The sequence below is a fragment of the Halichondria panicea genome, chromosome 16, assembly GCF_963675165.1.
Source record: "Halichondria panicea chromosome 16, odHalPani1.1, whole genome shotgun sequence".
In the NCBI taxonomy this organism is placed as follows: domain Eukaryota; kingdom Metazoa; phylum Porifera; class Demospongiae; order Suberitida; family Halichondriidae; genus Halichondria; species Halichondria panicea.
The window spans coordinates 3,493,798-3,520,041 of record NC_087392.1 but is presented as its reverse complement, the minus strand read 5'-3'; the positions used below and the strand labels follow the sequence as shown (position 1 = coordinate 3,520,041).

Below are 26,244 nucleotides of genomic sequence, written 5' to 3'. Positions count from 1 at the left end.
GACACACCCACAAATAGGCCTACAACTCATGTGATCTGCCACATGTGTATGCTCTGGCTCTGATATGAGACAAAATTGATGTAACAATGGCAGTGGAGTTGGTTGTTGGAACGTACGATTGCACAATGAAAGGCTTCTCTATAGATCCTCTTGACCCACAGACGGTAAGAAAAGTATAATTACCAGGAGCATGCAGAGCATGTTTGGGGCTAGCGAGCAATTTTGTATTTGTTGTACAGTGATTAGGTACACAGTCACTACGCACGGGGACAGAATGCCATAATTATGTATAGTTTTATTTTTAGAGGAAGTTCAATTTCCTGTTAGAGAAAGAGATTGTGGTCAATACTAATTAAATATTCATGCACTCATCCAGTGCCATGCTTTACTTGCACTGTACTTGACTTCTACTGAGAGTACCTACATATGTATACTTTGCATGCTTCCAAGTTACAGGGTTTTGCAGAATCTTTGCAATATCCACAAAAAAGCGTTTTGCGTTGAGTGGTTGAGTGGTCCTTATACGGTTATCTCAGCTCTGTGGTCCATAAAGTTGTAGATCTAGTCACTATTCTACAAACAGTTGATGGATACATTTGTTAACTTGAAGATTCTCAGCAACACTTTGATAGGACATGCACAGTCCAAGCTCCAAGCAGCTCTGTTTGTGTACATCCCAAATCAGTAATGCCTTGGTCTTTTTTTCACAAGAAAAGCCATTTTGTTTTTGAATTTTGCTTCCTAAGCAGACTTGGCATTTCACCACAATGTGTAAACATTAGATATCCATATAAGGAACGCTCTACACCCTCTATTTCAAAGATTCTGCAAAACCCTGTACATCACAAGACGGTTGAGAGAGCCAGATACCACACTCAGTCAATAATTGGTACCCCCCAGACTTTTGGTGATATATTTTTTTATGACAAAGCAATTTTGTTGATGGGTTGGCCATCAAAAACTTCAATAATTGTCAATTACAATGCAAAAAAATGAAGTTGTGCAGGGGTAGGAATCCTGAGATATGGGGTCAGCAATAACCAGCTGTAATCAAGACCACAATGCCACAAATATCGAAAACAGTAGTGCTACAGCATACAGCAGGTGAATACAATCTAGCTGCATGCAAAAACAGTACAGTTGCTTTAGTAAGTATCACTGCTTTTTAGTAAACATAACTGCTTTTTAGTATAAGTATCACTGCTAAATCACTGCTTTTTACTAAATATCACTGCTTTTTAGTAAATGTCACTGTTTTGCACTGCTTTTTATAACACTGATGTTTAGTAAATATCCGTGGCTCGAGGAATAGCGCCTTCTCGTAGACAATGTTCCTTAAAAAAAAAACGGCACTCCATATGAAAGAGCTGGCTGTACAAACTAAGCAAGGAGATATTATCACTTTTTGCTAGACCCAAATTACAACAAATTACAAGGCAATAGTATACTGTCAGTGTAAACAATCCTTGATAAGTATATAAGCTACTCTGACCTGTTGTAAGCGTGCCTGTGTGGCCTCAGAAGTTTCCATCTGAGCTAGTTTAACCTGCCCGGCCGTAGTGCCTAAGCTACCTCACCTTGGATACAACTAGCAAACAGTCTCAAAAACTATTGAAAACGAACAAGAAGCTTGTGCGTATAGCTTGAAGCCAGTGCTAAGCTTCTAGCTCTACGCACTAACTTGTCAATGTCCAAGCAGTGATCCCCACCCTTCCTCCAGCCTTCCTGATGTTTAGCGAACCCCACCCATCTGTCCTGCCCTTGTCAACAAGTGTCTAGCTTCTTTTTGGCTGTGTATAGTTCTAGTATAAAATCAGTGCGCCCTCAATGCAAGGGAGTTTATGAGGAATGTGCTCCAGGGCTGGGGTTTATGGTAGTTAACCCCACCCAGTTGCTATGATACAGACCCCAAGTGGGGAATATTTCCATATACCGTATAGTGAGTTATTTTCGCGGATTGCTCAAATAAAATTTAATATGGATTTTTTTCGAGGATAATACAGTAGAGACTTGGTGGCATGGTTGGTCCCATTTCTCAGCCAGGAGGGAAGCCAATCGTTTGTAGAACACTGTTGCTTCTTTTCCTAGTCCCCCACTTGCGGAGAGCACTAAGGGGATAAATGACGCATGTTCCACCTCCCTGACTCTTTGCTCATAGGCTCTTTTTTTTCTAATTCGTGTTTTCTGAAGCACTGCTCCAGGCACGTGTTCCTGTTCGATGGTGCGTGGGGGTTAAACACCCTGACATCGTTATCTCCAGTCTTCCTCCCCAGAAGCCATTTGCCGCGATGTCTAGTTGGGGGTTATCAGTGGTAATGGCGGTGCGTCTTGCCATGGTCTCGGAGGAGAGTGGTTGAAGATCCGGTTCCACACACACATCATTGCAGACTTCGATCAGACAACATTCTGCAGTACCACCTGATTCCAAACTTCACTGGCAGACCACCACCGAACGAATAACCCATGGTATGTCGAGTAAATGGTCACGAACCACCCCATGCATTGGCCAATACCTCGAGAAGCTAGACAACATTCTGCAGTACCACCTGATTCCAAACCTCACTGGCATACCACCACCGAACGAAACAGACAGAGATCTGTTTGCCCTCGCTGTGAGACTAGGCGGTTTTGGCATTATTATTCCCTCGGATCAAGAATTCAAGTCCTCCATGTTGGTCACTGCTCCACTCAGGGAGTTAATCCACTCACAAGACCCTGCATATCCCTAACAAACCAGATATCAGCTAAAGTAGGTCCAGCGAGAAAGACGCAAAAATGCATATCTGGATGCCAATCGCCTCAGAGAGGTGCTAACACCTACTCTCAAGAAAGGCAGCAAAGGCGGCATGGGGTTGAGAGCTGTCTTTAGTTCCATCTGTCCATTGCTTCACTTTATCTGAGACGAACTGGTTTATATATTATGCTGGGGAGCCCAGAGGTGCTCCAAGGTGGGGCCTACCCTCGTCTGTGATTCTCACGTTTGTGTCACTAAAAAGGGCCTCTGCCTCGGGTAAGAGCCCGGGCTTGATAACAAGCCAGATCTTTGAAGCATTTGCATTGTAACCGAAACTGGAACGTGCGTAGGTTTGATAGTTTCCCAGTAGCAGCTGCGGGTTGCGGTAAACAGTTTGCTCGTGAATATTCATGATTTTCTTATAATGATTTTTTGTGAAACTATAAATGCCATGATAAAAGTTTGAAGCACATACATGATAAATATATTGGTGTATCATCCTGTATGACAAGTATATCAGTCTTCAAAACATTTTCCAGTGGAAGCTCTGAGCGATCATCAAGTTACTAGAAACAAACACAAACTAGTAGTCATTTAAAACTTCCAAAAACACTTTTAGGTCTGTGTTCTTGCTCTTATATGATGCTTCTTACCATTCTGGAGAGCGGATCGAAGCGTTTTTTTCTTTCCAGGCCAAAAAACTCTCACAAAATAATAATAATTATGTAGACTAACTCCACTTAAAATGGCGGCCAAAGCCAAGGAAAACAGCCTCTTGTGAGCTTTCAGTAGCCTTTTTTTTTATCTTTGACTTGCCCTGCATATAGTGAAGCTACAGTAGACTGTAGCTATTAGCTTTATAGTAAAATGTCTATTTGAGCCATGAAATGACTACTGCGTTTCTGCTAGACTTCCAGCTCATTCTAGCTGGAAAATATCACTAGATCTAGCTCATGAATATTTAATGAGCAAACGGTTGACCGTAACCTTAACCGATGTGGTTAGTTGTTTGATGAGAGGCACGGTTGCTAGGGCATACATAGGCATCGCCAAGGGGTCGCCCTGGGTGGGTCCTTCCTGGGAAAGGAGTACGCCTCCATCAATGAATAGTTCAGTTGGAGCCCTGTAAGTGTTGATCAAAATAGTGGCAATGGAGAGACAGAGACGCTGGATGTTATCCAGAGCGGTCATTCTGTTTAAGGAGTTGAAGGCGTTACTGGCATCTAAGAGTAGGGCGGCTTCAGTATCATCAGCGAGGAAGTGCTCCCTTGTCGAGTGAACAGCAGCTTCACAGCCTGAGATTTGCCCACCACATAGCTGCAGAGAGCCCGCTGCGTCCTAGATGTCGGCTCTCGTGATCGTAAGGACAGTTTTTGCGATGAACGTCTCCAATACCAATTGGTCTTACTCCAGGGAATTTATCCAGAGATATCAGCCTGCACGCAAGAAGAGGGGAAAAGGAAGAGCATAGGTGCTTTGCGACTTCAGCAAGTGACTGGTAAAGGGATAGAGATGTGCATTTGAAAGCAGTGCATATAGTCTTCTCCAAACATAGGCGTCAAGGCTTGATGGACCTGCAGCACCTGCACGAGCATCAATACTATCAAAGACAACAGGGTGGATGTCTGGTGGTTCCGTCTGCAGGATGGAGGCTATTACTGCAGGTTGACCTGAGAGTATCTCCCAGAGTTTGGCAAACTGGCATCAACAGGCTGTTCAATGTGAAGCAAAGCTCCCCGACCACCGTTGGTGAGTAGATCCAGAGCAGCATGAGTCTTCCCCTTGAACATAGGTTTGCAAAGGAGCGTGCTAGGTTTTGTTCCTTTGTTTAGTGAAGGATTTAGGGAGTCGTCGTTGTAGAGTCATCCCTTCTGTGAGAAATATGGCCAGGTCTCCCTCTTTCCAGGCCTTCATTCTTGTTCAAGATAGTTGGGCGGAGTCCAACCAACTGCGTTCAAAACAGGCCATATGCTCCTTCACTTTTGTTTTGTGGTGGGGCTTCTGTAGAGCCAAAATTGGTAGAACAGTGTTGGCCATCAGGGCAACTGATTCCAGGGCAGATCCGGCAGCGAAAGCATTGTATAGTCTGGCTAGTTCTGCTACAAAGGACTTGCCAACGTTTCCTGACGGGAGCTTAAAGCAGTTCTATCTCCAATGAACTTTCTTCAGCGTCTCCTTGAAGTGTGTATAGCCAGTTTCCCCCCAAATGAAGTTGCTGTCGACCAGAGGGGTGAACGTGGGCAGGCTGGGCGATGTGTCTGATACACCTGGTGGAATTACATCACGACTGCTCGTAGAGTTTGTTGGTAGATCTACATCATGGTGGGCATCATTTTGAGTGGACTTGGTAGATGGCGGATTGATGTTAGTGCATTGGTTCAGGCGACTAGGTAGGCAACTTTGACAAGTCTTGCTAGCCTTTACACAGGCGCAGTTCCTACAGTGCCCGCTTCTGTTGCACTTACAACACACGACCATACTACTCGTAGCACTTCAATCCTTAAGCCAATCAAATCAATCACACGTACTTCTTCTTATCGATAATTATGCTCCTTGGTGAGTAGGCTTGAGACAAAGGATTCAATTGCTCGTTTCTGCCTACGCACGTACTACACTGCAGTTATGTTGTTTACACTCACACCATGTAGCAACTGCCTTAATTACTATACGAATCCAATTAGCGGTTTGTGTAAGTCAACACACTATTGCAAGCTTGAGTGCACATGCACCAAACCGATTGTTTTGCTTGTGTACAACGGAATCAAAACAAACGCAGAGTACTACGCAAACGGAACAGAAACTTTATTTTGGCCTCTACTGTAACCTCGAAAAGATCCACATTAAACCTATCACCCAGGATGTGATCAATATACCGTATAGCGGGTTAATTTTCGCTGGTGCATGTAAATATTTGTATTTTAAATATTCGTACAGCTCAAGATAATGATGTTAAACCTATTGCGGTAGAATAGTTTCGTAGTTGTAATTTTCTGTACAATACGAAAAATTTCTATCATACAAAAATAACTCGTTATACGTACGGTGATAGTACCTGGGTGGTATTGATATTACCCAGGATGCAATTCAACGTAAAGCACCACCCATTCCACCACCCTACCTAGCTTGCATTGTTTTTATCGGAAATTAGAGTGCATTGATGCATGGCAAATCCATTGCAGTCTGGTAAAACCCTGCAATCCATTAGGTAATGATCCTATTACAATCAGCAGTTCTATTATAGTGTCACTTAGCATTGTTAACATCATTTTAATTGGGGCGAGCGAAGCGAGTCTCGTCCTATATAGTGATGAACGTTGACTGTGTGTCTGTCTGTCTGTCATGGACCGGCACGATATTTGTTTTTTGTACTCGCAACCCTTTACCAACTGTTACGTGAAATTATGCATGGGCACAACAGCTATATAGCTACACTCAGCAACGAAGGCTCAGTCAAGATACAGAGACTCTACAAACACGCCTACAGCAGGTCAGAGCAGCTCGGATGGGGACATTCTGAGCCTGAGATCACACAGGCCTGCCTGCATGCAGGAGGTTACAGCAGCTTACTTGCTATGTTTCATCAAGGATAGGTCACTTTAACCCTACTCAAAATATAGCGCCTGAAACATGCAGGTCTCAGGCCTGTTTCAGCACATTCCATGCATGCAAAGAGATATTTTTTCATGCATGGAATACGAATAGGTACCCATGTACGTCATTGCTCAAACATGCACGTTTCAGGCAGATATGCCTGAAACATACCTGAAACAGGTATGAATTTGGGACACTTTACAGGTAGGAACAGTGCATGATTAGGTCGTAAAACATTGAGTCACATGACCAACCGCATCTGGTGTTGTACGGCCTCCACTGTATAGCGTGAAATTTTTGAGGCACTTCAATTTGTGGAGTGCATGGTCTCTAAAAAAATTTCGTGGGCTTACTGAAAGCACTCCCAGGCCACGCCTGTAATCGTTGCACACAGATAATAAAGAGCTATTATAATTATAATTATTACACGCTTTAACAAATATAAATGTACATGTATACCTATAAATTATGACTTGCATAAGAGATGAATCCTCTTTGTAAACCCAAACCCTAAGTACCGTACATGCACCAATCCTTGTGTATAACATGTAGGGATTGTGCAAGAAATACCAAGAGAAGGTGCATAGCGGTTGTGTGAAGGCAGTAGCATCTGGTGGTCATTATCTAGCCACTGGAGGGACAGACGAAGTTATCAAGTATGTCAGCAACCATTCTTTAGACTAGCCAAAGTTAATGTGTGCAGATCGAGTGACATGCATGTACCAACTTTACAATGCATTAATTAAAGAACGATACTACTATCGTACTGAAGCTGTATAAAGGCTACCTAGTTCAAAAGAAGTACAATGTGTTCTCTCATACATAGTTAGACGTCGTTTGCTCATGCACAGCGAGGTATACGGTGGTGTGTTTGAGTGTCTGTATGTGTGTAGACTGCTACAGCTGCTTAATGATAAATGAAGTGCAAGTAAGAGCTTTTATAGGCTTCCAGTCATAGATTGCATCTCAAAACAATGCCATGTTCTCGAGTTATGGTTACTTAAAGAATCCAAAAGAGAATATAATGCAGTGCATGACTGAGCTGTCTAACACAGCAACTCAGGAGTAATAAAACTAAACCAGATAGGAGGCGTGCTGAAACATTTGAGAACTGAGTTTTAGTAGTACATAGACATACACTGTGGACTAAGATCACAGCAAAGAAGCCTGGCGTGTCAGAGAAGTATTGGCTCCTTGAGTAGGATCCTAGAGTCAGTCTAACAGAGACAACAAACCAGTCATAATTCCAGCTTTTTATTGTGGTGACCCATTTCCATTGTTCCCGGTACAGGATCACTTCAGCTGTAAATACGTACCAAGCAGTGAGTTGTTGTGTGGAGGCTACCCATACTATAAAACCAGGTAGGCAGACCCAGACACAAGCTTCTTAGCTTTAATTTGCTTGTTTTTATTTAACAACGAAGGTTTAACATAAAAATCTGCCGCTATTAACTTGTTGTGTGAAAACTATCCATGCTGTAAACGCAGTGCCATGGCACCCAGGTGAGTAGATTCACCTGTCACAAACAAACAAACAATCAAACCAACGGACTACTATACCCGTGGCCACCCACGCGCACCTCGGGTAACAATCATGGTCCTCCATTTCCACTCTGTTGCACCATAATGTAATAAGTACATGTATTTATTAATAATCCGCTACTGCTGTATAACTTTATTGTCAAAGCTTTGGCGCCTACACCGAGGCATCAGCACCCGTAGTGTTTTCGTTATAATTGATTGTTAAACATACTTATACAATTGTGCCTTCAATGTGCATATAATTATATTGTACTAAAAATTTTATGATCGAGTCATAAGAATTATTTTCCCACTAAAAAGGCTGTACGACATGAGAAGACACACTGAGATTGGTACTCTTTTGCAACATAATGGTAAGCTATAAATACATGTAAATTATTGTAGTTTCCTACTCGCACATTTTATGTGTTTCACAATCGATAGCCTCCCACCTAATAACTCAAACGTCCCTTTTATAGTCCTCTTCACTTTAGACTAGTGTGGGAATAGAAATCACTGTGGAATTCCGCAAAACTAATGAATTCACTCAAACACCAAGTCTATTATTTAAGAAAAACTTGACCATGCAATCGGAACAGTTTGACGTCATTGGGCAACAAGTTAGTTATTGCAGGCGCCCTCGTGCTGGGCAATAACTAGTATGCGCCACTACCCCACGCGAGACATACGGATAATTTGACCCGACATTTTGGCCCCATACTAGGGGATTTGACCTTGCCTTGATTTCTTTTACAACCTGTTTGATGTGTGCAACTGCTTGGCTCATAAAACCCCTATGTTGGCTGGGGAATATGAGGATTTTACCTGTGGGTACTATATTGTTAAGTTTCTCATTCCCAATTACCCCTCCCTAGTGGGGCATCACATCTGTCATGTATTTTCTTCAACTTTCACCAACCAATCCCATTGCCTTTTAAAAGTTCCACTTTCTGTTGTATAAAAAAAGAAAGGGAATCGAATAGTTCGAAAAAATATTTGCATGTGACGGGGCACCAAAAAGCGTGGAAACAGAAATCGGGAGAGAAACGTACGTCAATCCATCACTGGTGTATTATCCTTATTCCCTGACCGTTGTTTGAATTGGTGAATCTTCTATCTAAGTGAACATACATACTGTGTAATTGCTTGATCAGAAGCCGCGGCTACTATATAATGTTTCATTTTGCCATTATCAATAAATTGGCTGCCACGTGCAGAGACATAGCCTTACAGTTCACTGAGGCCACTATTTGAGAGCGGCTTCTATTGTACTGAAAAGGGACTGTATGAAGGCTACTATTTGAGTGCGGCCTCTGATCAAGCATAATTATACGGTAATTCAAACTTTTCAGAGACTAGCTGTTCTGACCCAACGAACTGAATCAAAAATACGGCCTGGTGTAGGGCAGAGGAAAACCGTGCGCCTAGTATTAATATTTGGGAGGCTATTGTTTGAGTGCGGCCTCTGATCAAGCGTATACGGTAATTTGTAATTCGAACTGATCATAGATTATTCTAGCCCAACACCGATTATAGAACTGAACTCAAAAATACGGCCTGGTGTAAGGACAGAGGAGGTCCGACAACCGTGCGCCTAGCATTAATATTTGCTGAATTAGCGTTTAATAAAACTTGCCTTTACAGATTTTGTTGAGAGAGTTAGAGCTCCTATTACTAGACAAGACAGAGGACTATAAGTCTAAGAAGAGGGCAACTCTAAGGCAAACTTTATGAGCATTAATATTTGCTTTAATATGCTGATTCAGTAAAACTTAATGTTAGTTAGGTGTACGGTTGTCGAACCTCCTCTGGGTGTAAGGTACCAGAAACCAGAAACAAAAGCAGATATTTTTTTAAGTATACCGTATATCTTCTAATTTATCGGACACTTTTAATTACCCCGGACACTCTTTTGGGCAATTTTCGTTGTTCTAATACAACGGACACTCCAGTACTTTAATATTACATTTGTTCTAAATATCCGGACAATACCTTGAAAAGTTGAGTTTATCATTCATAGACGGCAAGTAAGATTTACAGTACTGCAGTTAGATAGCTTTGATTAGCTAGTTTTAGATAGCTAGTGCAAGTATTCAGTCGTACCCTATTCTATTAGAAGATATACGGTAGTAAACAAAAATTAATGTGCAATTTGTCTGCTTTCTGTTCTTATTGTACGTAATGTTCAGACAGTTTGTAATCTTCAAACCTCTATCTTGTCCTTTAATTTTATAATTATCACTATTTTAGTTGTGTGTGTGTTTACCACATTGCAGGCTCCATAACGTGGCTGTGCTTCTTTAAGGATAAACTGCTCTTGAGTGCCAGTGAAGATGGATGTGTGTGTGTGTGGAGGTGTGGAGGGGGTTGGGATCTTCTGCATATTCTAACTGGGCACAAGTATGTTACATTACACTGTGTAAATCATTACGAATATTACTGTTGTAGGTATGGAGTCTCATGTGTAGCTGTACATCCTTCTGGTAAACTAACTTTATCTGTAGGAAAAGATAGGATATTAAGGTACCTAATTTTTCGCACATACATTGGAAACCTTGATTATCCGGACACCTTGGTTTTAGAGGAAGTCCAGATCGATAACTTAATATGCCGGATAATATTGGCTAGACAAACCACGCCTTTATTCACCCACTTACTTGATAAACAGCAGTGCCGCAAGCGCAGAAGATAAGCAGACCTTCCATAGCAACAGCTTTTAAGGGACATGCCCATTTTCTGAATTAAAAATTCCAAGCCAGATAATCGAGGTATACTGTACACATCATATTTTTGTATTACGTATTTACTGTACATAGTTATTATGTTTTATACTACTGGACACTTAGACATAATACGCATAGACATATAATACTCATAATGTCTGACCAACCAGGAGGTCGACAGGGTTTACCTTTAAAGACACTCTGTATAATTATTAACGTAATCATACTGTCACTACTTCTCATTTCAGCGAATATATTCAAAGCTGCTGAACCCATCAGACTTACAATGATTTTCCAAAGGGTCCAATAACCCATAATTATATGCGTATTACAAAGCTAATTAACAGTCTGCCCTAAGACCCCAAATGTTGTAAGACAGGAAGTGCTACTAGTTGCCTCATGAATATATTAATGAGAACAGTTTTTCTGTTTCTAAAAGTTTTTATATCTAACTAATTTGAAATAATTTTATTATGTAATAAGAAGACAGAAGACAGTTTAACATACGATAAAATGTTTAAATTATGAATTTGGGTCAAACTAGCGTGTAAAATGATTGTGGAAAGTTTGAATTTTTGAGCAATCTGTTCACCATCGACGTAGCAAGCTCAAAATTGGTTGAACAGGATCTAAATAACAACATAAATGCCATACAAATGAATAGTGTTTGCAAAGCAGTTACACAAACTTTGACATACATACACAATTTGGCAATAGCATAGAACACATCATGAATGATTTCAAGCCTTCTAGTTTGCTGCAAAGCATGCACATGCATCAGATGCACTAGTTGATACTTTAGGTAGTCACTGGTTCCTTTCATATCTGAGTTCCACCAACCGCAGAGACTATTCAGAATAAGCTAACTTTGAGTTTTTGCGCGTTCACACTATCTCAATCTAGTCCAAACTTGCTGAGTCAATACATTGTGATTTATCTCCTAGTAACAAGTTCTAATGGTCTGTATTATGAGCTTTGGAAATCCAGAAAAAATCACCCTTCACTACAATCAGGGGTCCTGCTACAATCTGGTAGAGTTTTTGGGTGTTATCGTTATGAACTCATTATATAATTATGAGTTTTTGTGATGTCATCCTTTGTGGTATGTATTTCCTGTCTTGTCTTGCTGAAAACTTGGGGGTCTTTTAGGACAGACTGTAAGGTGCTGATTCCTCGGTGGATGTGTCAAAGCTACATAACAAAGCTACTATCGCTAATAATATTATTATTGCTCATACACACGGCTATTAACAGGAGTACTGCTATTAATGAAAGCACTGCGGGTGCTGATGCCTCGATGGAAGTGCCTATAAGCTACATAACATAAAGCTGCTTTTTCAAACACTATTCATTTGTATGGCATTTATGTTGTTATTTAGATCCTTTTTAATTTGAGAGTGGGAAATGATCTGAAAGGATGCCAAAAGTACAAAGTCTAAAATTAATGGCTGCTGCATCAGTGTAGAGTCTTGGAGCTCTCTTGCAGCCAGTAGGGTGTTTTCATCATGTCAAGTGCCATTTTGGAGTACAGCTGTGCATGCACAACATAGGGAAGGCAATTGTTATGCTGTCGACTTATGCTGAAAAACTACCTGAGGAAGCCAAAAAAGATACCAGGATAAACTTACAGTTATCAGTATTATATGTATAGACCCGTTCCTATTGCAAGCTGGAACTCACTCAGGGGAGACATCGTCTCTTTCATCAGTGGATGCTGCAGACCTACTAATCCTGTTGGGTTCTCCAAACAAATTTTATCACAGCAAAACAATACAAATCACATAAGTCTCTAGCAGCATACAACCAATTTGTTTATGTATGGATAAAAGAAGTTCGTGCATAGAGAGAAGCAGGAAAATACATTAATATTATTGTAACTGGTCGAGTAAGTTGTTCTCTGTATGTTTCAGTCTGTGCTCATAAGTAGAACGTAGGAAAGTTGTCTATCATAGTACACTACATCTCTGTGACCGTATAGGTTCGTCATTGTACGTTTTAGAGTGACCCCATTGAGTTGCTGGCTAATGGGGAGATATAATAAGCTGTGCTCACTGCAACTGCATGACCCGTCTTGGAGAAACGTGTACACACACATTGCCGCTGTGTTGTTTTAGCAAATTCAAGAATACAGGGAGACCAAACTTGCACCCAATGCAAATATGAATGGATATTACCATCATTTAAACGCCAAAGGAAAAGAAGTGCAAGTTAGATGAAGCAATATATATAAACACCGTATCCGATGCTATTGTTCCTATCACCCCTCAACAATTTAAAGTCACGAGGATTGATTATGATACTTTCTACGAGCATTTAAGTCCCACAGGCCAGTAATTCTCTCATGAGTACTCAGACACTTTGTACCTAAAAGAATGCTTCCAACTTTTCCCCCAACGAGCATTTATGTCCCACAGGTCAGCAATTCTCTCGTTGATTCCCGAGTACTCGGACACTTGCGTACCTAAAAGAATGCTCCAACGCTTCCCAACCTCTTCCCTTACTCTATAAGCCTGAGTACCATAAATTGGACTATCACGAACTATTGACTGTATGTGAATCACTAGATATAAATCTAACCGATGAAATGGCACAAAAATAAACGACCCTTCAATCTAGCTCAAAGATGTGGGTACACCGTGTGCTGGTCGAGGAACAGCATCTCAAATGAAGGCAGTGTGCCGTACTGATCACTCGAAATCTTCTCTGAGTTTAAAACCATTTGTTATCCGCAATCATTTTGTTTTTGCAAAAGAACAGTACTGTCGCTTGCAACATAAAGGAAACAAGACGAATATACAGTTTTGCAGTAAAGGACATTGGTGTCGTTATTAACCCAATGTTGCCATTCGTAGGTGCTGTAAAAGTTGTGGGGTAGCATTGGAAATCAAGTGCCCGTACTGTCATGCAGGAAAATCCATAACAGATATTGTCTCGCAAGACAAGAAATTCTGTTGTAAAATTAAGAGTTTTTCTGGACCTACTCACGTGTATTATTACCAGGTTCAAACACAACTCTGTAAGTGTATCGACTTTTGTGTGTGTGCATTTCATAGTGATGGTTATTGGTAATGTTAATGGTCTTCATATTGAGAGAGACCTTCATTTCTGGAACGATTGTATGATGAGAAGGCCGAACATTTTTAAAAACGTATACTCCCTGAGCTTTTAGGACGGTGATGTACTAGACCATGCATCAACAAAAAAGAATCGGGTGGAGAATCAACTTCTAACGATTGCAGTCAAACCACCCCCAAGGCTATTGTGGAGTCTCTGGACGAAGGTCAAATGATTGCCTGTGATAATGAACACTTCATAACTTTATAATAAAAATGCACTATCATAATTGTTATGTAATGTCAAAAATCGACATTCTATATAATATGTACGAACAAACAGGTACGTACATGCACACTAGGTACAATTGAATCACAAATATTACTAAGCGCACAACCAATAAGTGGGCAGTTTTCTCCAACACGCTTGATTACAAAATCAATCCGTACGAGAATATAGGATACTTTTGTCGTACATTTCCTATGACACGTTCCACATGTATTCTTACATTTGCAATAGTTCTAGTATCATGTATTTCCATTGCTGAAAGTTGGTCCTTCCCCCTCGTAAAAGCAGGGATATGGAGCCGTGCTTGCAAAACCTCGATCGGCTAACACAATGTCACCTGGAAGTGATTTATCTAACTATCCACAGTGCTCAGTGAGATGCTTATCACTTACACGCCCCCCTAAGGTTTGGATACAAACGAAACTATTCCTTGTGAAGCCATTCTCAGCAAAACTTTTACAGATTTACTTATGAGGTCATCACTGCTTTCAGAGTGTGCACTTTGCGCAGACCAGAATAATACTTTACAACGTCGTCACTAATCAAGTACTCTTCTGAAAAACAACTTTTTACTTTGATATTCAATTCACCCAATAACTTTGTAGTACCCCGCCAGCTCTTCTTGCATTTTTTTGTATCAAGGAAATGTTTGAGAGCTATACATACGTGTACATGAAGCCCATTATTTTACACAGAATGTGGGATCTTAAATCTGGAAACGGAATATTCTCCCAAAGGCTCAAGAAAGGTAGTAGGCCTATGTGTACGTTCAAGCTGGTATGGAAACATGTTATTTCATAGCTGCAGAGTTGGTTTCCTGGAATAGCAGTGGTGATCAGTATGTGTTAAGCTATGGAGAATTTTTGTTGGTACACGAAGTAAAGGTATAAATGTACCCGGAATGATTCCAAAACACCGTTACCAACATTCAATATTCACAATATAACTGTAAATGTACTTGATCACTTACATCAGTGGTTGTATAATTATATATAGTGCTTCTTTTTTCAGAGTGGAAATACACTAGCTTCAATTGAAGTAGGAAAGCAAATAAACTCTGTGGTTTATGTCAGGGTATGTTTAGGTATATTTTTACAGTGACAATTAATTTGGATTCAATACAGCAAGACGTGTTGGCAGTCGGTAGTGAGCATCCAAGTGTTCTCTTGTACTCCACACTGTCTGGAGACTGCTTGGCCAGACTAGAAGGCCATACCAAGAGGTTATCTAAGTATAATGTAATTATTGATTTTACGTTTCAACACCTGTAGAGTGAAGGCTTTATGTGTCTGTCCTGTTAGTGGGATCTTGTTTTCTGCCTCATCTGATGAAACCATTAGAGTATGGCGTTTGGCTAATCCTCTGGTAAGGGTGAACTTAATTCCCAGTGGGTTTTCCTAATCGATACTTCGTTAGCCTGATGCAGTATGTGTTAACACCTCTGAACTAGGGTCGAGAGTCACATGCATGGCTATTACACATGAGACAGCTAACCCCGAGAAAACATGTGAGTCCATGTATGCTACAATCTTTAATACAATGATATGCACATGCTTTATTCTTCTGTAGTTTTAACATCCACTAATAAAGAAACCATTGTGCAAACTACTAAACAGCAATTTGTCTCCACAGTTGAGCCTTCTGTATCCACTGTCGAGATGCCAATGGATCACGTTTCAACACCTGTAAAGCCAAGAAAGACAACAACAAAAATATGTTGAGGAACTTAATTAAGTCAAACAATACATTCTTTAGATTTTGTTTAGCATAAAATAATGTGTACTAAACAAGCAGTTATCTTATCATACGGAGACTCTGGTATAAGCTAACACAAATTAATACGTGCACCAAATAACACCCTTTAATTCTCGGGTTTGAAAGTGTGAAACGTATATGTTCCACTGATGGTGGCGTAGTTACGTTTCACTTTGGGACTTTTTTGTTTCTTTGGTGATAAGGATTTGAATGAACTGCCTGGTTTTGTTCCTGGCTTGAATGAGCTGTATTTGTACGAGCTGGATAGCTCAGTGGGATCCAGTGTAGGTACCACACCATCAGGGGTATTCACAGAGCTGACCATAAGAGTATGCTCACGTGGATCATCCTCAGGACCATGATCAGCTGTGTCAAGTAGGGGTGTATAAATAAACAGGTTACTCTTGCCTTCATACTTTTTGGGTCTACAACAGGTAGAAGCACAGCAGCAAATGCATACTACTCCACTAAGAATTACAAATGTGAATGTGGCAAGAGATAACACCGTGTAAAGCGAAACTCTTGTCATACAGCTTATTGAGAGGTCAGCCAAAACATGACCTCCCACTATATTGATTCCATCTATTTTGCCATATAAGATATTGTCAAACTCAAGTGGAACATTTAGTGAACAGGATTCATTCTTGACAGTTTCCATGGTACATTGAAACTTTAGGTCACGAGTGAACTCGTGAGGCGAGTTCGCCAAGTATAGTGTCATTGTAGTATTGGGTACACCGGACTTCGATATTGCTGTTACTTCTTCGCAAAAGTATGGAAAATTCGATATTGTTAGAGGATTATTTTCAGAATCAATCGAAGTTTCTACAGCCAAATTGGACTCGGGGCCCAACAATTTAAGGCCTAGAGATAAGCCAGCTCCAGCAATACTTGCCAGAATGGTTAGAGCAAAGAATGAAAACACCCATTGGAGACATCTCCTGTGTTAAAATAATTATTTAGTAGAGCAGACCACTCGACACTGATTATAAACTGACCTTCGAAATTGCCTCAGTTCCCTCATTTGATAAATGATACAGCACACTAGTCAAGAGTATAATTATGATAATTATAATACTATTGGTGTATACCGTATAGCGGGTAATTTTCGGGGGACAAATTAAAATATTCAGGGTAATATTTTCGTGGTTGGAGCTAGCCTCGATCCCAGGCCGAGTTTTCGCTTTTATAACGGTTAGGCGAACAACTTGTAAGTTTGCTAACTCCTTCTACTCAGTAACAACCACTATACATATATATACTCTGACCCCTCACACATATACAGCTCTTCACAGAAGGACGGTCTGCAAACACAAGCCAAAGGAGACGCTGAACCTAATACAAGAGTTCCAGAAGTCAGAGGAGTCTCAAGTCATTGAGAAATGTCTGAAACATGCCAACACTGAGTCTGAACCAAGTGCTAGGAAGAGATGCAGCGACTCTCTCCATCTGTCCTGTAGGAGGATGCCCTCCACAATCGCCACTTTCTTCTGGCAGGTGCATAACATGGAAACAGTACTAGTGTCAGTGATACTACTAGCCTCGATCCCAGGCCGAGTTTTCGCTTTTATAACGGTTGGCGAACAACTAGGCCTGGTACTAGTTGTCTGCGCATGCGTCAAATTTTCATTGTATTTGTGGTCGGCAAAAATATTTAATAAATCAATAATCGAAATTTGTACACAGAAAATGCACAGAGTGAGTACACACAAAATATGCACATAGGGAGCTGCTTCACAAGGGCCTGGGGAGTTGCCAGTTGTGCTGCAGCACGATTACAGTGACCCAGGGCAACTTCAAGATGATTGAATGTCTTTAAATTACGTTTCAACGATTTAGCAGGCTGCTGGACTTCTCTGATTCTAGGCCCCAACTCGTAACTTTTGCTTGAGAAAACGTAGATTCTCTTAATGCCTCTGAGCTACCCAGCAACGCTCGAACGAGCAGGTCATACTCCAGTCCTGTAAGTATAGGACAATATTAAAGAAACCAAACATGGTTAAACCCTTACCTTAAACTGCCCAGTCTCGTCCGTTAGTATAGCCAAGAGGAACAATGTTGGGATAGCTGGATAGTAGCCATTGCTCCTGTACAGAGAAGTAGACATTCAAAATACGTGTAGATCTATACATTTTAAATTTCTCGTATTAAACAGGTTATAGTGTCATTGTCGACGAGCTGATGATGGCAGCACCAAATTCTCTAGCTCACACTCTTCACTTGATCCACCATATTAATGATGATACTATAGTCTACCTATATAGATCTTTAATACCAACATGAACAAGACTTGATAGCATAGGGCCCACACAAAAATATCTGACCTTAACATGCTTGACAAAACTTTATACCTCTTCCCTTGTTGTTCAGTCTTCAGAATAATGTTTTCTAAGCTTCAGAGAAGAGAAAAGCAGCTAAGAGCCATTCCAATAATGATAAAACGGGAACTGACTTCTAGTACACGATAGTACACGAATATAAATGTCACGAAAGTGAACGAGAATATCCATTCGTCAGAATCTGACGAACGACTGACGCATGCGCAGACAACTAGTACCAGGCCTAGTTGTTCGCCTAACCGTTATAAAAGCGAAAACTCGGTCTGGGATCGAGGCTAGGTTGGAGCTTGCGTAAAGGTAGGCAAGGTCATTAGGTCACTTCATTCGTGGTCAGACCTCCAACCACGAATATTTTACCCCACGAAAATTACACGCTATACGGACACGCATCATCATGATGCCTTCAGCCATGTGATAATTATAAACCTTTATAGAATTCCATTGAGGTCAAAGGTGAGAATGTAAAAACTTATCAGTGCAAGTAAGAGCTAGAGAACGACCTCCTCTGCTCATATAGATCATAATCCTGTTAGACAAAAATTGGAAAAGTGTCTAAATACTAGTCTAGATCCATCTTGGAATCTTTTCAGCAGTGTAGGGAAGGTGAGAGGGCGGTGGGAATGCTCCTAGACCACTTCAGGCTACTTGCAGTGTCTCTGTACAGCCTACAAAACAGTGGAGCATCGAGGTGCCTAATGGTGCCTAACCATAGATACACGAAAGAAAGGGATAGGCAACACCCAGCACTTCCGTTGGATGAGGCGAGTTGCTAAAAAGGGGCGTGTAATGAGCAAAAAGGGGTGTGTGCACTCAAAATGTCAGTAAAGATATTAATAGTTTGTAGTATCATAGCAAACTGTGCTCTTAAGGAGACACCAGATACACTTAGACATAGGCTATTAATCTTTTAGAGCTACTATATGCAAAGTGATGAGAAAGTGAGCTCCAAAGGGGGTGTCAGTACACTCTACAAACCATAACAGGTCTGTTCCCAAGTCCTTCAATTGCCATCTCTTCGATCACACAATACAGATAAAGATACTTGTGTGTTTCACTTTCTAATACCTAAACTGTGTCTTAGAGCACTTCAAACTAGATTACCATGTACAGTAAGAGCAGGAGAGGTACGCAAACTTTCTGGACTTCGGACAAACGTTTCATGGTGCTGCTACTACTTCACTGCATTGAGAGCTGGAAAATATGCTTTGTTCCATGCAGTTATAAACACACTTTAATTCTGTGAAACGTACATGTTATAAAATTATTTCATATTGGAGATATAGGTACATAAACTGACAAATTGGTGTTTTTTCACACAAATCAAGCTGAATAAAAGAAAGCTCGGCACTAACATAGCAACTGTAGCTATCAGTAGTGCTGGGTGTATGTGTGCATGATGCCTGATTGCTTTGAATTTCTCTTTTAGGCCCCCTACGAGAAAAATAAGCAGATATAGGGATCATTGTGTACTTTCTTGAGCGGCGCAACTCGCCTCCAACCAGAGGGTGTGACGTCACACACTGCATTTACCTAGCATCACGTGGGGCGTTGCCTATCCCTTTCTTTCGTGTATCTATGGCCTAACCGTAATTGATGTAATTACAGCTCCACCATAATTTAAGCGCCACGTCAGCATCAGCATAATTTTTTAGGTCCTAAAAAGCACCAACCGTTGCTGGAATTATTTTTTTCTGGCGCTTATAAAAAGGCTTGTTTTGAGACATCAAGACAATCATCCTGCATCTTTGACTTCCTTCACTTCTAAACAGTTGTCTAACCCATAGCTACAGTCACTGAATGTTGTTCACGAGTCACTCGGCTCTCAACGATATACGCGATGCAGCTAGCAAATGAAACTGAGCTAGACCACGCCCATTTTCTCTACAAATTCTATACTAGCTGTAGAACATAAGCGCCACCATAATTTAGGCGCCAGCTTGGGCTGAACGCAATTTTTTGGGTTCTAAAGATGCGCCACTCAGAAGTGGAATTAATTTTTTCTGGCGCTGTAATTACATCAATTACGGTAATCGGCCATTTTAATTAGATTGTTATGAGCGCACGTGACGGTGGATGACGCGCGTCCAACCGGTACAGCGGTTTTCAGAGTTCTTTCATCTCTAGAGCGGAAGTCACTTGTCACGTGATATTCCCAAACATTTAAAGGTTGGACATCATCACGAGAGCACAAATATTGCTGAGTCAGGCAAGTTTTTGTACATCGATATAAATTTTATAGACAAAATTACTGTTACTAGTTAATCAGAGAAGTCTGAAATAAGAGTGTAGCTTTCCAGTATTATAAGGAACTATTATTATAATAGTAATATAAGGAACTGGTTGAAGTGGCTTGCCCCGGCCTGACTACTCATTTTGTGTTGCTGCAAGCTGATGAGTCATACAGACAGTAGAATCTCTCTTAGCTAGCTCCAGACATCCAGTCATACAGACAGTAGAATCTCTTTTAGCTCCAGACATCCAGTCTTGTGTTACTAATAGTAGCTCACAAAACTATTTGAACTGCTTACAATCTCAAAGATAGCTTCAGGGGGATGCAAAAGGCTTGTAAAGGCTATTTCCAAAGGAGGTTGATTTTCTCCTAAATCATGTATTGGAAAAAAATCGGTTTGGAATGAGTACAGCGGTTTTCAGAGTTCTTGCATTTGCATAGCCTCGATTCCAGGCCGCTCTTCGCTTGAAGAGAGGGCCTGGTATCGACTGTTTGCGCATGCGCCACCTATTACCCGGAAAGTGGGTAATTCGGATACCATTGTATATGCTCAGTAAAACAATGACGTCACAACGAACGGGAGTGGATTGAAGAAAGTGGATAGAAGAAGGTTTCTAGCCCGTGTGATAGCATTCTAATAGCTACCCTTAGCCTACTATGTTAACAAAAGACTCACAGCCTGCAACAGTGTGGATAACAATCCTCTGAACGGAGGGGAAGGCTGACAATAGCCACGAGAGAGCCTAAAGACAGGAATATGTCCATGAACTTTGACCTTATAATTAATTTTTGTCTGTGATGTGGGGGCGGCTAGAGGATTATACAAGAAGCACATGAAACTTTAAATCTTTAATTAATACTAGATCTATAGTGCAGATCCATACAGGGTATTAAAATTAATGTGCTCATGCATCCCAACATGTTGTAAGACTATTGAAATTAATACAGCAAACATTGTTTTATCACAAAAAACAATCATTATTGTGAGGGAACATTCTACCATTTGTGTTCGCCTCTTCACTTATGAGGCAGAGCAGTCTGATTTGTCCTATAGCCTCGGTCCCAAGGACAATGCTACAATAGCCCCAGTAGAACTCCACTCAAAATTTGAATATGTACTCAGTGTAGCACAAGCCACACAGTAATGATGCACAGGAACATGGGTCCAGAAATGAGAAGTGAACGACAGACTCTTTGTAGACCAAGACGTTTCAGATCTCAAGGATTGCTTTCACTTGTACAGTACGGCCTGGGAAATGGTGAAACAACAATTACAAGTGAGATAGTATGAAACTAAAGTGGAGTAAATGGACATAATTATAGCGGAAAAGAAGAAACAAAAGTGAAGGTGGTGCGAAGGGTCTGTCTTTACAAACAAGCGTTACTAATACTAGATCTACATCAGACATGTATCTATACCATACCATGTACCAGCTAGCTATTGTGTATACTGCATGTACTGTACTGAGATGATATAATTATAATTTTATAGACTAGAGTCTTTCTAATTTTATCGGCTAGCAATGACTGCAGTCTGTTCCCTCTAGCCCCAGGCCCTAACTAGCTAGCTAGCTAGCTCTCATCTCTCAAGCTCTGAAGAAAATGGACAGTTTGAATATTAACGGTTTTTTACCATTAAAACGTGTATTTTATATGCAAGGTTCAAAGGTGGACATTGGACATATTCCTGTATTTAGTCGCTTTCACAATAGCCTATATGGATAGGCCACACCCATCTGACACTAACCTTGGTGAAAGTCGACTCTATCAGAAAGAAATTGCTGCTGTAACCAATACAGCTCTGTATCATTCACATGTACTGTTTTAATTAAGCATTGTTTGTTTTTGTGCTTTTCCTGGCTAATCCTTCAGTAATTTTTATGAATTTTTTGCAAGGTATGTTTAATGTGTTTGTGATGTTTTCCTACATGCGTGGATGATTGTGAATTCTTATTTCTTGATTCTCGGTTCATTTTTACCCAACTTTGCTTCAAAATGGCGATACAAAATACCATGTGTTGGCGTCAGGATAAAATCGACTCGATCTCGATGCGTTTTATCAAATCGATTATCAACTTCATCTGGTAGGGATCGACTCGATGTGTTTTATCAACTTGATTATCAGGTAAGTCGATATCAAATGGAATTTAGTGGTTTATTAAATGTGGGTTAACAGGGCAGAGCAGGCTCGCACATGCGCAGCAATGGGCAGTCGTGGCTTGCACTCACATGGGAACTTAGACACATGCGCAGTAACGTAGCAAGTGTGCTATCTCTCTTTCAATCGTCTTACCATCCCCAGCCATGGCCTCTCCCGTCGGAACCAACAGTGGACCTAGCGGTTGTTAGAGCTAGGTTCAGTATAGTATTCAATAACTGATTAATAACACAACTCAATAATACAACAGCATGGGTAACATATATACATAAGCATTACATCATAGGAAGTTCCATATAGTTCACATCTGCCACATCTCCCCCCCTAAGTCGTATAGACGATCTGGGGGGTCCACCCCGATCTAGTCACAATCCTCTGGTGAAGCGATATTAAGGTGAGACCGATTTCTTCTTCTTCGGACCGTTCCTTTAGGTGTCATCACCGCGGCGAATCCGAAGGAGATACCACTTTTCCTTCCGTCTTTTTCCCCTCTGAAGTTATCCAGAGTGTTTTGTGACGTCATTGAGTTCCCGAAATTCTTCCTTCCAGATATGGCCACGTAGGTACAAGTTGACTAGGAACACATGGAATACGAGAGCTCTTCCCATGAGTAGCTCAGCAGGGCTTCGATGACACCACGGTAAGGGAGTAGCACGGTAGTTAAGAAGTGCTAGATGAGGATCAGATGACTTTTTAGCATGTTTTTGACAGTTTGTACTGTACGTTCAGCCTGCCCATTGCTTGCTAGTGATGTGTTCGAACCCATACGTTCTTGCAAACGATGAGAACTCCTGAGATGCGTATTGCGGCCCATTGTCGGATCGTATGATTTCAGGAATCCCATGACGGGACTTCAGTCTCGTGATGCCGAAGTTGTTTAGGTGAATTGTTTTGCAATCTCCGGATATCTAGCCACCACAATGAGGTATGTTTCTCCTTTTAGCTCAAAGAGGTCAGGGGTGCTCTGGGAGTGGTGTGACTAGGCCTCTTGCACATTCGGAGCACCCTTGAATTTTGTTGGTGATGTCTTTGTTCCACCATACACATGTCTTGGCAATTGTTTGGCAACGATCATGGCCTTCGTGGATCTGAGTCAGGGTCTCTTCATACATTGCCTGCGGCTGAGGGCAACAGATCATCATGGATAGACAGGGAGTTTCTCTCTTCGCAGTAAGAGATTCTCTTTTCTGGCCAGTGAGTATGCTTTGACTTTAGCGCATTCTGGATCTCGATCTTGAAACTGTTTGTACTCTTCGAGCCTCTTTGTACTTGCTGGCAATGTCTTCACAACCATTGCTGTATAGAACTCTGTTTCCGGTCGCTCCCGGGTGCGTGCATCTGCAGTATACAGCCTGGTATGTGGGAGACCTTGTAGTTGAATCTCGCCAGCCTTAGGAGGTGGAAGATTGTCCAAGTTGGTTTGTGGTCTGTGTCTATCCCAAAAGCGTGTCCCAGGATGTAGTCAGAGAAGCGATCACAAGCCCAGGTAATACTTCCTTCTCTTTCCGTCTCGACCTGGCCACGGGTTGCCACTGGTCATTATTTTTCTGTAAGAGGACTGCGCCCAATCCGTAGGAGGAGGCGTCTGCTGAGACTTTTGTTGGAGCTGTTGGATCGTATAAGGTTTGTTCTTGATGGGGTCCTTGTTAAGGCCGGTAATGGTCATGTCTATTCTGTTCATTATGTATTGCTCATGTGATATGATCTATAGCACATGGTACAGTAAAAAGTGAAGTGAAATTATCTTAACTAATCCAAGAGTAGCTCCTACATTTTGGTCCTTCGAACCGGATATCTAAGTCCTCTCTCGTGATTGATCTTCTCTCGTGGCTACTCTGTGAACAACAATACTCGTGAACCTCTACCACTCGTGGACATCTACTACCGTGGACATTTATTGTGTATGGTATTCTTAGTGCATCTACTGTATCTCAATTGTTGATATTGTACACATCTACTGTGGACATCTATTGTGTATGGAACTGTTTGTGTGTATCTCAATTGTTGATATTGTACACATCTACCGTGGACATCTATTGTATACGGTATAACTAAGTTGTCGTTTGCGTTCATATGATTTTCGTTCTCGTTTTGCTCGCTAATATCGCTCTCATTTTGCTTGCTCGTTCGTTCGTTTCGCTTGCTCGTTTGTACTCATTTGTTCTTTGTTCGCATAATTTCGTAATTTCGTTTGTTCATTCGTTCTCGCTCGTTCGTATACTGCATATTGTTATTGATTTGAACGTTGTCTGAATTGAATTGCGCCCGAAGCAAATAATTCGCCTGGATCCTCGTGAAATTACAAAACTGAAAAGAAGGAGGTGTCGTACGTGCCTCTATAACTAGAATTCGAACTAAAACCTGAGAATTAGAAGGAACTGAAGCTCCAAACCAGGGAGATGCTGCTAAACACCTTGCAGAAAAACTAGACTCTCTAGATACAGACTTCAGACGTCTCGATCTTGAGCTAGTAGATCTCTTAGACGATGATGAACTCTTGTCAAATGAACAAGACATTTTAGATGAAGTTGATGACAACATCACCGATTTGAAGATGCGTTTACTGCCTATGATGAAATTGACTACCAACTTGAAAAGTGAACGTGGACTGGTATCCCGGAAACTTGCCCACTTCCATGGAGCCTTGCGCTCAATTGATGAAGCTATCTCCAGCTTAGACTCACCTGATAAGCATGTACTAATACAGCATAATGAGCAATTGATTGACACAAAGAGAAATCTTCGTGGTATTCATGACAATCTAATGGCATTAGATCTAGCAGAAGCTTTTTAGAATGCACTCAGATCTACATTTTGATTGTTCCGTTAAACTGAAGATGCTAGTTAGCGAATCTGTATCTGATATTGATAGTACAGAAAGCAAAGGCATACGTCTCCCTAAACTAGATGTCCCAGTTTTCGATGGAAATATTCTAAACTGGCGTAGATTTTGGGAACAGTTTTCCGTGTCAATTCACGAACGTTCTAGCTTGGCGGACTCTCTTAAGGATGGTTCGGCAAAGGGTGTGATTGAAGGATTGTCCCAATCGGGGGAGAATTATGCAGAAGCAGTCGACTGCTTGCGATCTCGATACAATAGACCATGCCTCATACACCAAACTCATGTAAAAATGATCTTTGAAGCTCCTGCTTCTCATGACACTGTCCAACAACACATTCGTGCACTAAAGTCAATGGAGTACGAATCCTCTGGTGCATTCATTACTTCCGTACTTGAATTAAAACTAGACGTGAACACTATGTTTGAGTGGCAACGACATAGTCAGTCAATGGAAGGCGTACCCCAATACCATTTTATCGATCTTCAAGCACAAGCTTCAAAAACTTCTCTGACCCATATTAAGAAACCAACACGACCTGCGTCCTGCTAGTTCATTCAAACCCATCACTTCCTTTGTCCTTTGCTGCTCAACACGCTTCAACTCAAACCTGTATTGCTTGTAAAGTTGAAAAACATCCCTTATATGTTTACCAGAACTTCAAATCTATAAATCATGAAGAAAAGCTCTCTCTTTTGAAAGAACATAAGATTTGTATGAACTGTCTAACCCATTTCATAAAACAATGCAAATCGCTACACAGATGTAGAAAGTGTCAAAGCCCACATCACACGTTACTACATTTAGAGAATACAAAGGGAAATGAACCGACAAGCGACACTTCAAATGCTCTAATGACTTGCCGAATCCTAGTTTCTGCACCTGATGGCACTTCTGTAGAGCTCTTCTGGACAATGCATCCTTTGTGTCGGAACGACTCGCTCCGTCTTCCAAGAGTTAATCAAGCCATCACGGTGTCTGGTATTGTTGGGCTGAAGCACAAGGTCTCTC

At 41.1% G+C, this 26,244-nt stretch overlaps 1 protein-coding gene and 1 long non-coding RNA gene across 5 annotated transcripts; one reads left to right on the top strand and one right to left on the bottom strand.

Annotated features, from left to right (window-relative positions):
* The first annotated feature begins 3 nt into the window (after nt 1-3).
* On the top strand, nt 4-15,722 carry LOC135350363 (p21-activated protein kinase-interacting protein 1-like). Of its 4 annotated transcripts, none has more exons than XM_064549134.1 (12): nt 4-164; nt 6,878-6,981; nt 8,168-8,220; nt 10,123-10,246; nt 10,295-10,369; nt 14,607-14,659; nt 14,713-14,795; nt 14,923-14,985; nt 15,036-15,133; nt 15,183-15,276; nt 15,328-15,418; nt 15,544-15,722. In XM_064549134.1, exons 1-12 carry the CDS (start codon nt 87-89, stop codon nt 15,630-15,632), a joined length of 1,005 nt encoding a protein of 334 aa, XP_064405204.1. In that variant the 5' UTR covers nt 4-86; the 3' UTR covers nt 15,633-15,722. The 4 variants fall into 4 exon arrangements, with proteins under 4 accessions (XP_064405204.1, XP_064405203.1, XP_064405205.1 ...); XM_064549133.1 differs by having other exon boundaries at nt 15,481-15,722; XM_064549135.1 differs by lacking the exon at nt 10,295-10,369 and having other exon boundaries at nt 15,481-15,722.
* LOC135350369 (uncharacterized) lies at nt 15,642-16,938 on the bottom strand. The gene is made up of 2 exons (XR_010399124.1): nt 16,665-16,938; nt 15,642-16,607 (listed from the first exon to the last, which is right to left on the bottom strand). It is a non-coding gene; the product is annotated as an uncharacterized LOC135350369 (long non-coding RNA).
* Nucleotides 16,939-26,244: the final 9,306 nt, after the last annotated feature.